This window comes from Embiotoca jacksoni, unplaced genomic scaffold (assembly GCF_022577435.1).
Source record: "Embiotoca jacksoni isolate LCO1_2020_lvr unplaced genomic scaffold, fEmbJac1.0.p SCAF_6, whole genome shotgun sequence".
NCBI classification, from domain to species: domain Eukaryota; kingdom Metazoa; phylum Chordata; class Actinopteri; family Embiotocidae; genus Embiotoca; species Embiotoca jacksoni.
The window spans coordinates 3128982-3144206 of NW_027185414.1; the positions used below are offsets into that span (position 1 = coordinate 3128982).

Sequence of the window (15225 nt, forward strand, 5' to 3'; positions counted from 1 at the left end):
CTGATGGTGGCGCTAGATGAGCGCTCGGCTGCGGCGACTGTTGCTGCAGCTTTAGTTTTCCTCGCTCAGGTGACCAGGCTCGTATTAGTGCTTGCACAGACCAATCAGCGACCAGTGTTGGTGGTTAACCACGTTTGTCCCGCCCCTCCTTCACTGTGATTGGACGGCTGGTGACAGGCAACTCTGGGTGAACTCGCTGGAGGTTGAGCGCAGAACAAACGCCGAGCACTTCTTCACGCTGCCGGCGTTCAGTAAAAGCAACGCGTTGGTGGCATCAGGCGAGCGAGATGAAACCGCAGAGAAAAAACCTCCCTCAGCGACATCCGCAAAGACAACGACATTTCTTAGAAGTATCTATATTTAATGAGCATTACATTGTTATTATTTTACACGTTCACGCGCTTTTACAAAACACAGAGGTACACCCATCAATTTTACAGTATGTAAATGTACGACAACATGTCTGAGGAATGTGCTCTTTGTAGAAGATGTCCCTGGCGCGTTTCTAACAGTTCATTTTCTTTACACAGTATTTACAGATCAAAGAGCTAACGGCACCTGGACATGGCAGGACAGACATTTTGTGGAGTAGGTCAAGACAAGGAGGATGATGTTCAACACATGTCCCAACCTGCTGGTTAACATCCCATTTTTTTTTTAAAAAAGGCCCACGGCCCAAATCTTCTGTTGTATGTACAACATAAACAGCTTATAAACAGGTGCTACGAGGAGATTACCCAAATACAACATGTCAACAACGATGTATCCCGGGCCACAACAAATGATTAGTATACTTTGTGAGGCTAATTGTATTGCAATTGCACTGAAGGAGGCAATAATAATTTGAAGGTAGCAGAATATTTAAATTGGGCTGTAGTAAGTCAATATGTTGAGTCAATATGACCACAGGAAGTCCTTAAGGTCACAGTGGATCAAATCAATTCAACGTCAGGTATATCAGCTGATCTACATGAAGTCAGTGTGCCTGGGACCATCGCAGCGACAGGGTGTCTTTGGGGAAGTGGGAGCAGGCGTAAACATCCGCTGCCAGCCGTCCGTGTATCTGCCACTGTGGATTCTGCTCACGTTATCCAACAACACATTAACGGTAAGTAACTGTATCAAAGCAACAGGTGAGAAATCGGCAATCGAACAACTGTCTTGGCTGGTCAAGCACCTTGAGAGAGTTCACAGTGGCATTCCCAGAGTGGAGAACGTTTCTAAAGCAACGAGTATTGAAGTGCCGAACTCGAGAGACAATTTCTTTTCCCCACCATCCTCCTGTCTCTCTTGTGCTGTAAATATTTCTGGGAAAGATGAGTAGCGTCGAGAATTTTTCAAACAATAACATGCAGGCACCTACAGTATCTCAGGAAAGAGTAGTGAAAAAAAAGAACAAAAAGAAAGACATCAGGCAGAGACCAAATTACTCGTCCACAACAGCGAGCATCGTGTGAGTAATTAGTGAAACAGGAGCTGAAGGTAGCAGCAGTAATAGAGAAGTATTGCTAAGTGCAGAAATTGCTTGCATACATAAAAGTTATTACACTTTCAAAATACCCGCACAAAACCAACGCACTACACAGACACACACGTTTCATAAGGCACATTAGCACGAGGATTTAGTTAAAGTCACAAAAGAAGAAGTAGTCCTGGGAGTGAACCAGAGGATGACAGATGGAGGTTCCTTGAGTTAGAAGAAGGGGGAAGATGAGAGGAAGAGCTTTGCATATCGGTGAGGACGCTGGATAGACAGCACTACCAAACCAACAGACACAAACACATGCCTCAACACGCTAATGCCTTAAGTATAACCCTTCACTTCTTTTACACTGGGGCTCCATCCCACCTCCGTTCAAGGCAGCACCTGTGCAAGAGTACAGCATGCATGAAGCCATCTCTTCACGATTCACTGACCGAACAATGTGAAAAACCGTAACCGAAGCTGGAAGTACAGGTGTGGATGTAGAAAGGGAATTCCTGGATGACGTTCACTGCTCAGTCTGTGGCTTTGGAGGCAGTGAGGGGTTCAGTCTCTGAGCTGTCTTCCTGAGGAAACACCACGTAACACACCTTCTGGCCCACGTATGTGACTTTTTCTGCAACGCAAAGGACATCAGGAGGACTCAAAATCAAAGGGACTCAGTGCTAACATACAGAAATAAAAGTGCTGTGTCGGCGGCCAACTCACCAACGAGCCTGTAGATCCATTTGGGTTTGTCCTTCCAATGAACGCCCACAAAGTAGACGGGGACTCCGGTCAGCATGATGACCATCCCCAGGCCACACACCACGGGCTCCGAGTACAGACTGAAGCCCAGCAGCACGGCCCAGAAGATCAGGTAGCTGATGGGGACCAACATGCTCACCTGCACACAACAATCACACACGTTTTTTACCCAAACCTTTGCTCCTGCAAAGAGGAATATTATTATTTTCATTTGTAAAGGTGTTTCTGAATACAGTACACTAATCCAGAAATATGGCTATGATAATATGTAATTTTAAGTATAAATAAGTATGTGTTTTTTTTTATTGCTTTGACAAATCAAAACAATGTATTAAAAACAATAGATACATCTTGTAATTCATATTTACGGCATCAGGGGGCACCAAATTATTATCCATGTACAAGACAACTTTAAATGATGAACTAATTTGATGGTGCAGAAATGATCCTGTTGGCAGCTCTCAGGCTCCATGGTTGCGGCTGAGCTAAAGTTTGGTATCGCAGTATGATGTGATGAGCTGCTAAGGTAACGGGAAGTCTCGTATCAGGATCCAAGCAGGGAGTCTTTCAAAAGGAGCAGGAAGTTCTCCTGAGCACTTCTTCCTGCACGGAGACAAGCCTGAGGAGAGCAGCTGAGGAGGTTGGCTTTGCCATAAATATGTTTAAAAACCAATGAACATGAAATATGCCTTTTAGCTTAAAGCATTGAAATAGAAATTAGTTAATAATATAAATGTATGACTTGTTGGATTCATCACGTTTGGTGAGGGACTAAAACATGGAGTGAATGCTTCAGCACATCAGCCAAGAAACAAGACTCCAGTCGCCTGCATGTCTCCTACTGGGGACAAAACAGTGTTCCAGTTGTAACATTTATTTTTGTATATTCAATTGCTCATTTGCATATTCATTATATTCATTTCTTTTAGTTTTTAATCAAAGATGCACTTAGAGGAGCCAGCCACTGTTTGCTGCGGCCTGTTAGATTTTTGTGTGACTTTATCAGATCACTTGTTTTATATCTTTCTGGCGGGGCTTCCTGCTGATAGGGAGGCTAACTGCTAGAGTAGCCAACTTGTGTGTGTGTGTGTGTGTGTGTGTGTGTGTGTGTGTGTGTGTGTGTGTGTGTGTGTGTGTGTGTGTGTGTGCGTGCGTGCGTGCGTGTGTGTGTTTAGTGTGATGTGAATCACCTTAGTTTAGTGTGTGCAGGTGAATTTGAGTGCTGCAGAACAACTTGGATTTGGTTCCACATTGATTCATTAATCGGTTGAGCCGGTGTGTTTTGTGACTTCTTTTCTTTCTCTGAACTCATAACTTTATAACAGCCTCCTGGACAGGGCAGTCTAGCCCTACACTGTTTATTGTCTTTATTTATCAATTTATAGTTGATCTGATTTGTTTATTAATTGTACAGTCTACTCCACCCCTCCTGTATTATGGTCTGTTTTTAGGCCTCTTGCACCTCCTTTGCTGCCAGTTGAGTGGAGAAAAAGTGTTTTATTATCTGCAATGTTATTCAAATATCTGATGTAGCATTCTCCAACTCCAGTTTATCCAGGGTCATGTGTGTTGAGTTTCCTCTTGGTCACATATTGAAATGATTTGCTTAATTGGAGCTGCTTTTGGAGACATTTAAAATAAACGAGCAGCAACATGACCTGGTTTGGGCTCCTACAAATGCTACCGAAACAGATGTTAGCGCTGTATGAAATGCAAACACAGATAGTAGAGGGGGCAGAATTGTACTTTTATTTCCTCCCCTGCTTTTAAGTTGAGTTAAAAGTGCTACTGTTTGCTGGCTATTAGAACAAATTTAACAGCTTCAAGTTGCTCTTTACCTTTTAGTCATGTAATTAGATTTACTCATGGGAAGGTAAGATTAACATTATTCAATTATATACTTTAATGATATCCAGTGTAATTTTAACCATCACTTGTAGTTATCAGAGCAACAAATGATCCATAATGGTCCCTATAGTCCCGTGTCTGAAATATTGTACGGTACTGTTTGAACATTTCAGATTTTCTTATTTTTGCATTATATTGAAGTCAGTTTTATAGATACAGCACATTTAAAACAACAGTAGCTGACCAAAGAGCTGCATTGTTGTTGATTGTGAGCTAATGTGCAGTTTTAAAATCTCTCTCTTACATTGTTTTCACGTTTGAATTCTGTTCTTCAGTGTGTTCTGCTGTTATTTTGCACCGTTTGGTTTCCACAGTACAGTTGGAGCTTTGGTGCAGGGCCACTGGTTTGGTTTCATTTAAAGGAACCTGCAGAGAGCTTTCACCTGCCTGATGGTTAAATAACATCTTATGCGTTCCACGAGGCCGTGTTATAAGATAGCGGGAGTTCATATATTTGCTGTACCTTGATAGGTCTGGCCAGGTTGGGTCTCTTCTTGCGGAGGTAGAGGAGGCCGGCGATGGTCACGCCGTAGGACAGGTAGTTGATAAAGGACACATAGTTGATCAGGTTGTGTGTCTCTCCAATACACAGGATGACTATTGTGGCGAAGCACTGTTGGACACAAAGGCAGGTTCACACATTAAGAACACGTTAAACAAAAATTAAAACATGAGAATTTTCACCATATTCAGCACCGCGGCCACTGCGCAGTTCAAACAAAAAACTGTCAGAGCGGTACTTACACAGACCAGCAGGGCGGGGATAGGTGTGCAGTTCTTTAAATGGATCATAGCCAGGAGATAAGGCAGGTGACCCTCTCTGGCCCCCGAGAAACACAATCTACAGACACGCATATATATGTGTGAGCTCAGGTTTATCTCTACATCTTAGGAACACAGTGAGACATTTTTTATTTTAATTTGCAGTGATAAAAGGATGTTAAAATCCCTGTTCACAGGTAGTTTAAGGGAAAGTGTTTGTGTACCTGGAGGAGGTGAACAAATAGCCATTAATTCCTCCAAACGTGGACAGAGCTACGGAGATGGGCATCACCCAGGAAAACATGCCCAGCAGCTTCTCTCCAAAAGTCTGAAACGGCACAAAAAAAGATGGATCAGATTAATGACTTTTGCTGAATGTATGGCATCATGATTGATTGAGTCAGACACCAACAGTAATGTGCTAATTGAAAGATTAAATTTCCTTTTTTTTAAACACGCCTCAGAGACTGCACATACAGTACATGTGTGTATGAAATTAAAAGTATTTTTTTCCCCCTCATCTTTTTATTGGATTAGTTTAACTCACAGAGGAAAGTAGTCACAACTTATTGACCGATTATTAGTTTGTTGTTTGAGGTCCGTCTCATACTTGGGCTCTCAGTTTCAGAAGACTTATAGTCTCAGACAGTAATTGTTTCCGGATTACTCGAAGTGATGTTTAGCTGTATATTAACTGATAAAAGTTCACATATGAAACGTGAGATGGAGAGATGCTCACCACTGCCACAGCGTTAGAGGCCAGCAGCTCCTCTGGAGTCATGGAGGAGAAGTAGGCGATGTTGGTCATCGTGTAGACCAGCGTCACCAGTGGGATGGAAACGTAGATGGCTCGAGGCAGGTTCCTTGTGATGAGACAAATAATGATATACAATTTAATTGTTGGTGCTTTAAAAAAATAGTGTTTCTGCATGCAAAAAAACCTGAGTATCAACAGTTGTGATCTGTGTATTAGCTTTTATGAAAAACTGTAGAGGTGTGAAATCTGATCTGTTTTTGTGCTTGTCGTACTTGCGCGGCTCCACGACCTCCTCTGTGACGTAGTTGAGGAAATTCCAGCCGCTGTAGGCGAAGGAGGCCTGTAGGAAGGCCAGAGCTATCTGTCCCACGGAGGGGTCCTCACTGAACTCAAAGGCCGTGCTTGGCCGCAGGGCGTCGTAGTGACCTGCCGACAGAGGACAGAAAGGCAGGGATGGTTGGCTAATGTCTGGTCATACTATAGAATAATACAACACACAGTTTAATGGCTTTACTGTCCCACCAAATCAATGTCTCTGAAAATACTGAGATTTAACAGTTTTTAAAAGCAAAAGTCTTAACAGGTTAAGGAAGTGTGAGTGGTCCAAAAGGTTGCTTCATTTTAATCCTCACAGCTTCACAACAAGCTCTGAACTAATGACAAAAATAGGAAATTACTTTTTTAATTTCCATTTAATGATTAAAATCTGGTCACTTCATTCAGGTACTGTCTCATTTGTTTAGATAATTCCTACCTGAAGAATTATTATGCTCCCTTTCTTAAAGGTCCCACACTGTATGAATTAAGTTTTTCCATTGTTGTTCTGGTTATAAAGGAGGTGTGGGTGCGAGATGAATCCTGTGCAAGTGTCATAACGCTCGGTGCACATTGCTTGTGTTAAAGCAGCTGTGATGTTTGGACTGATGTAAGTTCGTGATGACACAAACTCCCCTTAAGGATATCATGACTGCAAATATAATAGTGGAAATCTATAAACTATGGGACCGTTAAACTGCTCATGTTATGTCTACTCATGTGCACCAGAGGTCACCCGTGTCCAATGTCAACATACTCAACACTGTAACAGAATGCAAAGCAATATATTTATGGCTCTCGTTATCAGTTTACAATCTTTTCTCTCTGAATACTTTTAGTATACATATTTAAAACGTTATCAATTCCATTTGGTTTGGTTTTGTATATATAGATATTTGGATATACAGTGGTGTAAAAAGTGTTTGCCCCCTTCCTGATTTCCAATTTTTTTGCATGTCTGTCACACTTAAATGTTTCAGATTATCAAACACATTTAAATATTAGTCAAAGATAACACAAGTAAACACAAAATCCAGTTTTTAAATGAAGGTTTTTATTATTAAGGGAGAAAAAAAAATCCAAACCCACATGGCCCTGTGTGAAAAGGTGTTTGCCCCCTCCTGTTAAAACATAACTTAACTGTGGTTTATCACACCTGAGTTCAATTTCTCTAGCCACACCCAGGCCTGACTACTGCCACACCTGTTCTCAATCAAGAAACCACTTAAATAGGACCTGCCTGACAAAGTGAAGCAGACCAAAAGATCCTCAAAAGATAGACATCATGCCGACATCCAAAGAAATTCAGGAACAAATGAGAAAGAAAGTAATTGAGATCTAGCAGTCTGGAAAAGGTTCTAAAGCCATTTCTAAAGTTTTGGGACTCCAGCGAACCACAGTGAGAGCCATTATCCACAAATGGAGAAAACATGGAACAGTGGTGAACCTTCCCAGGAGTGGCCGGCCGACCAAAATTACCCCAAGAGAGCAGCGACGACTCATCCGAGAGGTCACAAAAGACCCCGCGACAACATCCAAAGAACTGCAGGCCTCACTGGCCTCAGTTAAGGTCAGTGTTCATGACTCCACCATAAGAAAGAGACTCGGCAAAAATGGCTGCATGGCAGAGTTCCAAGACCAAAACCACCGCTGAGCAAAAAGAGCATTAAGGCTCGTCTCATTTTTGCCAGAAAACATCTTGATGATCCCTGAGACTTTTGGGAAAATACTCTGTGGACCGACGAGACAAAAGTTGAACTTTTTGGAAGCTGTGTGTCCCGTTACATCTGGCGTAAAAGTAACACTGCATTTCAGAACAAGAACATCATACCAACAGTAAAATATGGTGGTGATATTGTGATGGTCTGGGGCTGTTTTGCTGCTTCAGGACCTGGAAGACTTGCTGTGATAAATGGAACCATGAATTCTACTGTCTACCAAAACATCCTGAAGGAGAACGTCCGGCCGTCTGTTCGTGACCTCAAGCTGAAGCCAACTTGGGTTCTGCAGCAGGACAATGATCCAAAACACACCAGCAAGTCCACCTCTGAATGGCTGAAGAGAAACCAAATGAAGACTTTGGAGTGGCCTCGTCAAAGTCCTGACCTGAATCCTATTGAGATGCTGTGGCATGACCTTAAAAAGGCGGTTCGTGCTGGAAAACCCTCCAATGTGGCTGAATTACAACAACTCTGCAAAGATGAGTCGGCCAACATTCCTCCACAGCTGGAAAAGACTCATTGCAAGTTATCACAAACGCTTGATTGCAGTTGTTGCTGCTAAGGGTGGCCCAACCAGTTATTAGGTTTAGGGGGCAAACACTTTTTCACACAGGGCCATGTGGGTTTGGATTTTTTTTCTCCCTTAATAATAAAAACCTTCATTTAAAAACTGCATTTTGTGTTTATGTGTTATCTTTGACTAATATTTAAATTTGTTTAATGATCTGAAACATTTAAGTGACAGACATGCAGAAAAATAAGAAATCAGGAAGGGGGCAAACACTTTTTCATACCACTGTATATATATTTAATAATCTTGATCTTTCAGTGTTTGTTTCTTCAACAGTGCACCAATGACAATGAAAACACTTTTTCTGATTTAAATTACAGATGAATAAATCTATTTACTTCATCTTTCTGTGTGCGTGTGTGTGTGCGTGTTTACCTCTACAGATTTGGACGAGTCCGACCACTATGATGAGTACTAGAGCGAGGAGCTTTCCGACAGTGAAAACATCCTGGATCCTTGTCGCCCAGCGCACACTGGAGCAGTTCACCCAGGTTAGGAACACTGCATACACAAACACACACACAGAGGATATAAATTCACAGTTATGAAATAAACCCCAAATTGACCACCTGGGTTTGTTGTATTTAAAACATCAAGTCAAAGTTGGAGTAAAGTTTGTTATTAACCAGTTGAGATCTTTAATCTCCAGGTTTCAGCACATTGAAACTATTTTCTGGGTTGAACAAAGATAAAGTTTGAGTTCAAGAGTTAGTCGACTCTAAGTGTGGTCTTAAAGTCTCTCATCCAGTGGAATTGTTTAAACACTGACTTTTTTAATTAGACCCATATCAGCCAGGTGGGACTGATGCTCAACACATATTTTGGCCCCTCTTAAAGCAGACAGCTTGTATTTGTGTGTGAATGTCTGGTCATATAAAGTGATGTGTATTTACAGAGGGATTCACAGAACGTTAATTAGGAAGAGAAAAATGTCTGGTATCGTATCAGTCCAACATATTGACATCCTGAATTCTAGCAGTTCTAACACAATAAGACCGTCGTTATTTGGCTGAAGAAAGGTCAATGGAAAGAAACAGGGACATGCAAGAAATAATTCAAATGCAAATTTAAATAATCTCCCTATAAATGTATTTTTTATTTATTTAAGTAATACCTTTAAATAAAAATTAGGTTGCAATGTATTAAAATCAAAGCAGAATCAAAGCTTGATCATCCTGCACACAAAGAGCGATGAGGGTGACGACTTTCAACACAGTCTAGTAATCATTTATGCTCACTTCACTTTTAAATTTTAACGTTCTAATTATGCCCACATTTAATCCCCATACACAAATACTATATTCAAATTGACAGCTTATTTTTTTTACGTTAAAAACTCATTTGCATCGTAACTACACAGTTAAACACCCTTCCTGTGGCGCTCCCCATGGACTACACGTATTTATGTTAAAGCTGAAGGTCTGTATGTTTTGTCACTAACTCCACACTCACACTGCTCTCTGGTCACCAAACACACATAAAAGTAAGAACATCAACTTTACTAACAAAACAGACAGCAGTCTGAAACTGGACACTTCCTACTTCCCATTTCCTACTTGCATAGAGTTTCCCTCTGTGTGTGTGTCTGTGTGTGTGTGCGTGTGCGTGTCTGTGTGTGTGTGGGGGCCCCCGCTCTTCCCTGAGCCGTTGACCTTGGTGCTGACCCTCAGCTCTGCATGTTTGTGAATGCCACTATAACGAGGACTGGCCCAGTTCCCAGTGAGCCAAACCGAGCGAGTGCAAGTGGTTCTCCAGTCGTCCTCAAACTCCAGAGCAGGTTTACAAGAGAGAAATAATAGTAGTAGTGGGGGTGAGTTTGACTGCACAGATGAAGAAAGTCAGAGAGAAAACATTTTCAAGACTTTAGTGTGGTTGTACTTTTTAAGTTTAAACACACTGACTCCACACATTTGAGTCGAGGTCCAAATCAAGCTGCATGTTTTTTTTACACTGTATCTGTTCGATCCGCTTGCTTTTGGTTTCACATTACAACTTTGCAGGTGCACAAAAGAAGTTTCTATGACGTAGTGACATCCTGTCGTCACCGACGCGGTGACTCTCTATACTTCACACTGACTGGTTTGCAGATGTGTATCTGACATCTGTGTGTTGTCAGTTCAGTCTGAATCCTTTTCTATTTGAATGAAGAGAAATGACTGAACACATTAATTTCATTGCCACCATACTAATGTTATCATTATAGCATTACTACCAGCACTTATTTTCCTCTCAGAAAATAAGTAGTAAGTTTTGTCAAGTTGACTTTTGATTTATTTGTCAAACTACATTATAATCAAATTATGTGTCTCCTCCTCTCTCTATGTGCTACTGTGGCTAACCTTTACTTTTTCCTTTTGGTTATTTTTCTTCTATTGTTGAATGGGTGACAATAGCCTGTCTCAACTTTCATTGGCCTGAAAATCCAAACAACTGCTTTAAAATGTCCTTTTTTTTTTTAACTATTCTTTTATGTTGTGTGCTTTATTTTTAGCTTTGCCACACAGCGGTGCTGAAGGGACTGTATAATCTGTGAAAGTGACGTTAACACATTCTGCCAATTTTCTTTTGTCTTCTCGGAGAAATATAATCAACTGAAAATAGCTGAACGCAGCTTGAAGGTGTTTGTATCCATAAATAGTTGTAAATTTGGTATCGGCCGTTGTCCGAGTCTTCATTAGTTACTTGTGTTTCTCGTGCACTCAGAATAGCGAGGAACTTCAAATCAGGAGTAGAGATCAGGAAGTGGTGTGTTTAAGTAAGAAGGTCTCGACTCTCCATCTTTCTTTGTCCGTCCTCTTGTTTCTCAGTTTTCTGCATCATTAAATCCTTTCTGTCTTTATCTTATTTATTCTCCATATTTCGCTGTGTGTGTGTGTGTGTGTGTGTGTGTGTGTGTGTGTGTGTGTGTGTGTGTGTGTGTGTGTGCAGGCATATCCAGGCGGAGGGTGTTATCAACGATGTCATCCATCACCAGTGCACGGCTCCCCTCCCACCACACAAATCTGAACAAACTGCTTCCGCTGGCGCGGGCGCACACACACACACACACACACACACACACACACACACACACACACACACACACACACACACACACACACACACACACACACACACCACGTGTGAATTTTTGGCAAGAGGTTGAGGTGGCACCGGGCAGAGCTTTCTCCCCCCTCCAACACCACTATGTTTTATAGTCAATTACCCGAGGGGTGGTACACGCATTTCCGTTTCTGTGTTCCTGTGGAAACCCCCCCTCACACACACACACACACACACACACACACACACACACACACACACACACACACACACACACACACACACACACACCACCACCACCACCACCACAACCGCCACATCCCCTAACTTTCCTCTGTGTCCACGCTGACAGGAAGGAGGTGCCAGTGGCTTTGAATGTGACAGTGCAGGTAAATCTGTGTCCTGCTGTCACTGCTTCCATTGAAGGCTGCCTCAGCACCAGAATACTAAATAATTACTGCTTTAAGTCTTAATGGATTCGGATCCCGACTCAGTGCAGATTTATCAGGGGGCTTTAACCTCAGGATCGCCTCCTCCTGGTGCACAATCTGGTCACTGGAGTCACTGAACTGGCAATAAACCTCTATCTCCTGTCCTGTCCTGTCTTGTCCGGTCCCGTCCTGTCCACCGCGAGGTATCTAACACCAGAATCTCTTCAGATGACGGTAAATCCACAGGATTTACTGAGTGAAATAAATACATGACATGACATGCTGATGACTAACACTGCAGTCATCATGGAGTGTATGGGAAGATAAATTCTGCACTCCACCATCACGCTGTTAACCATGTTAATTTGCCTCTATTTCAATCCCATTCAGACTTAAACTGTTTTTTTAAACGAGACCAAAGAGGGCTGCACAGTTACAGAGAATCACAGACTCATTGAGAAATTTCTGTTGACATAGTTTACTATCATTTTTTCTTGTGGATTTTGGTGTAAAATATCTTTTAAAAGCGGACTCTGCTATTAAACTACCTTAAGAATAAATGTCGATGATAATGTCATAACAGTAAAGACCAAACATAAAAACTTGGTGGATTACGAGTGTCTTGACTTGTGTGCTCGTTATAAGCTTGTGCAGTTTCCCTCCGGGGTAGAAAACTAAAACCACTGTCAGTTTGTTGCAACAGCAGAAAATTACACCCGGTATTCCTGTATGACAAGAATGAGCATAGTTTTCTATTCTGAATCTCTGACAGGGCTGTGTGTGAACAAGTTTATGAGGATGACGAGGAAGTGAAACAGAGTGACATTCCTCTTCGTTTTTGACTGCTGGCTTCTTTTTACATTATATTTCACTTCATTCCTCAATAGATCAGTTTTACAGTTTTTCCATCTACAGAGCAGCTGTAGCGGTTAGTCTGCTGACCGACTGCCATCTCTCAATCAAACTCCAAAGGAGTTTTCTGCAGCTTTCAATATAAAAACTTCCAGCATGATCAGGAACACAAAGGACGGCTGCCAACACCAAATTGAAATCACTTGTTCACATTCAAATTGGATGTGCATGATGTCGATATTCATTCTAAGCCTGCGTACTGTGCATCGCTTCATTCATCCGCTTCTACATTGTACATATATTGTAGTTGTACTGTTGTTCTCACTTCATGGAGGGATCTCTTTTACAAATGCTGAGAACGAGCGGAAGAGAGATGCAACCTTGAAACAGTTCACACTGTGAAGGCCGTTCAGCTTCAGGCTGGTCAAAACAAATAAAAACTAAGAAATATACATTTCTATCATTGTTTTGAAATCTTTTTTGTAAATGGAAAAACATTTGCTCAGTTAAAATAAAAGTGAAATGGCATGTTTTATATATTAGTTTTTATGTTATTTCATAGGCTTGTTTTGTGTAATACATTATGTAAAAGTGGGTGAGATATAATGTGATTAGCTGAAACTTCCTCCCTTTGTTTACTGCTGCTGCACCAACACTTTGACGTGTTACTGAAGTGGTGACAAAAATCTGGTTCCTGCTGCGCTCAAATGAATAAAAGAAGAATCTGTTGCTGTTTGTCCTCAGTAAAACTGAGGATCAGCATGTGTATCCCTCCTACTTTAAAATGTATCAGTTGTAGTGATATTTGGGTTTCAGTGAGTATGAAAATGATGTCTTGGGTCAATGACTTGTTATACTCTTTTACATTTTGAAGAGATAAGAAATATATCCTGATTTTCATTGCTGAAATGTGTAGTTTTTGAAGATTGCTGGTTTCTATTCAGTGAAGCAGATGAATATCTGACAGAATAAAGAGGTGTTGCAGAGTGTGTCTCCTGAAATGGGTGTATTGGGTACATGACTGTGCTGCTGGGGGCTGTCCAGTGTGCCTATTCTTAGAAGAACACAACCAGCCCACGACTGGACCTGTCTGGTTCTCTCTCACACACACACACACACACACACACACACCTGGGTCACTTGTGACTCTTATGCAGTCCACTCTGCAGGGGAGGACACATATCTAAGCTGACTCACATACATCAACCCTCAGCTAAGAAAAGTTCAGTTGAGTTAAGAGCAGCCTCAGTAAGACTGAGCAGTGTGGGAAAATATTGAATCTTGTAATCTCAGAGTATTTCAGGTGAAACGGTGTCCACACCAACTGATGGAAAATGTTTAGTTTGTCCCTGACAGCCAAGATTCTTCAACTTGGTCTTTCCTGATGTTTTCATATCGATCATCAGTTCCATATTGACCGTATTGATCACTTTCCCTGCTCACAAGCTGCTGGTCAACTTTCACACGAGAGGCGAAGACGATCACAGATACATGACTACAATCTGTCTGTGCCTTTAGGTCTGAAGTGTGATGCTGTAGATCACAGAGGAGGACGGGGGCGGCACTCAGCAGCCAATAGGAACATCAATCATCTGACCAGAACGTCAGCGGACCAATGGGATCCCTCTTCACTGATGTGCAAGGTATCCTTCCTGTTTCCATGGCGCTCGGTGACAGGAGCGCCAAACAATGCACAATGGTGAAGACACACCCTCTCATTAGCGGCGTTCACAAAGGCTGGCACCATTATGTAGTCTGACACTGATACTGACACTCGCACACGTGTGTGCACACACACACAGGCGTACCGCATTAAAGAGCACAACACAAACACACTCACACAGTGCGAGTCCCGAGTCGAACCAGGCTGCGGTTGTAACATTTTGTTGCCAAAAATAGTGGTGCTCCACCAGTGTATACTGTATGCTAACCTCAGCCTGATGCATGCACCTGCTCTCATGCACAGACACCCATCCCACTCCCATCTGTCCCCCCGTTTCCCTTTCTTCATCCAGTTCAGACGAGACCAAACTGGTTGGCTCGTCAACCAGATACATGCAGTCTGTTTCTGCCACTGGCTATTTAAATACTGATTGCTGTACTCCAACATTTCAGGCAGCGGCGCTGATCAGATTAGAGGCTGTAAATAGAGCACAGCCTTTCATAAGAAATTATCAAATGACAATGACAGCCTTCACAACACTGAACTATCACAGCGTCATAATATCATCAAGCCATGAGACAAAATTAATAGGATTTGGTTTGCTTATATTGATGTACCCTTTGTAGTTTTGTGGCTTTGCTTTATATTCAGAGTTTCTTGCCACCTGTTAGCTGCTCACTGCAATATGTGTTCCCATGTTTATCCTGAGATCTTTATTATGAGATCATTGCTGTAAATGTGCTTTGACGTTTTATCCTTCAGCCTTCAAAGGAAGGCACGCTCTCTCTGATGACCTCACTGGGAGTCACTCTTGGTCATACAGTCAGATGACCTGAATGTCAAAAGCAACGGAGGGTTTGACACCTGACTGTGAAGCAGGGTGTCACGATGACAGACGCAGGGGGCACAGACGCAGCAAACAAATCAGTCAACAACTCGTCATCGTGTTTACTTGAACTTCCTTGAACCGATC

General features: G+C 42.0%; 1 protein-coding gene across 1 annotated transcript in view; it reads right to left on the minus strand.

The window, feature by feature from the left end:
* Window positions 1–340: 340 nt before the first annotated feature.
* The window catches only part of slc7a10a (solute carrier family 7 member 10a), a 29252-nt gene continuing 14367 nt past the window's right edge, over window positions 341–15225 (minus strand). Inside the window, exons 4-11 of the mRNA XM_069174001.1 lie at window positions 8640–8765; window positions 5930–6083; window positions 5640–5763; window positions 5125–5228; window positions 4883–4979; window positions 4602–4751; window positions 2192–2369; window positions 341–2099 (exon numbers count right to left, since the gene is read on the minus strand). Coding sequence (XP_069030102.1) covers window positions 1999–2099; window positions 2192–2369; window positions 4602–4751; window positions 4883–4979; window positions 5125–5228; window positions 5640–5763; window positions 5930–6083; window positions 8640–8765 — 1034 coding nt within the window. The 3' untranslated portion in view covers window positions 341–1998. The remainder of the gene's footprint in view (window positions 2100–2191; window positions 2370–4601; window positions 4752–4882; window positions 4980–5124; window positions 5229–5639; window positions 5764–5929; window positions 6084–8639; window positions 8766–15225) is intronic.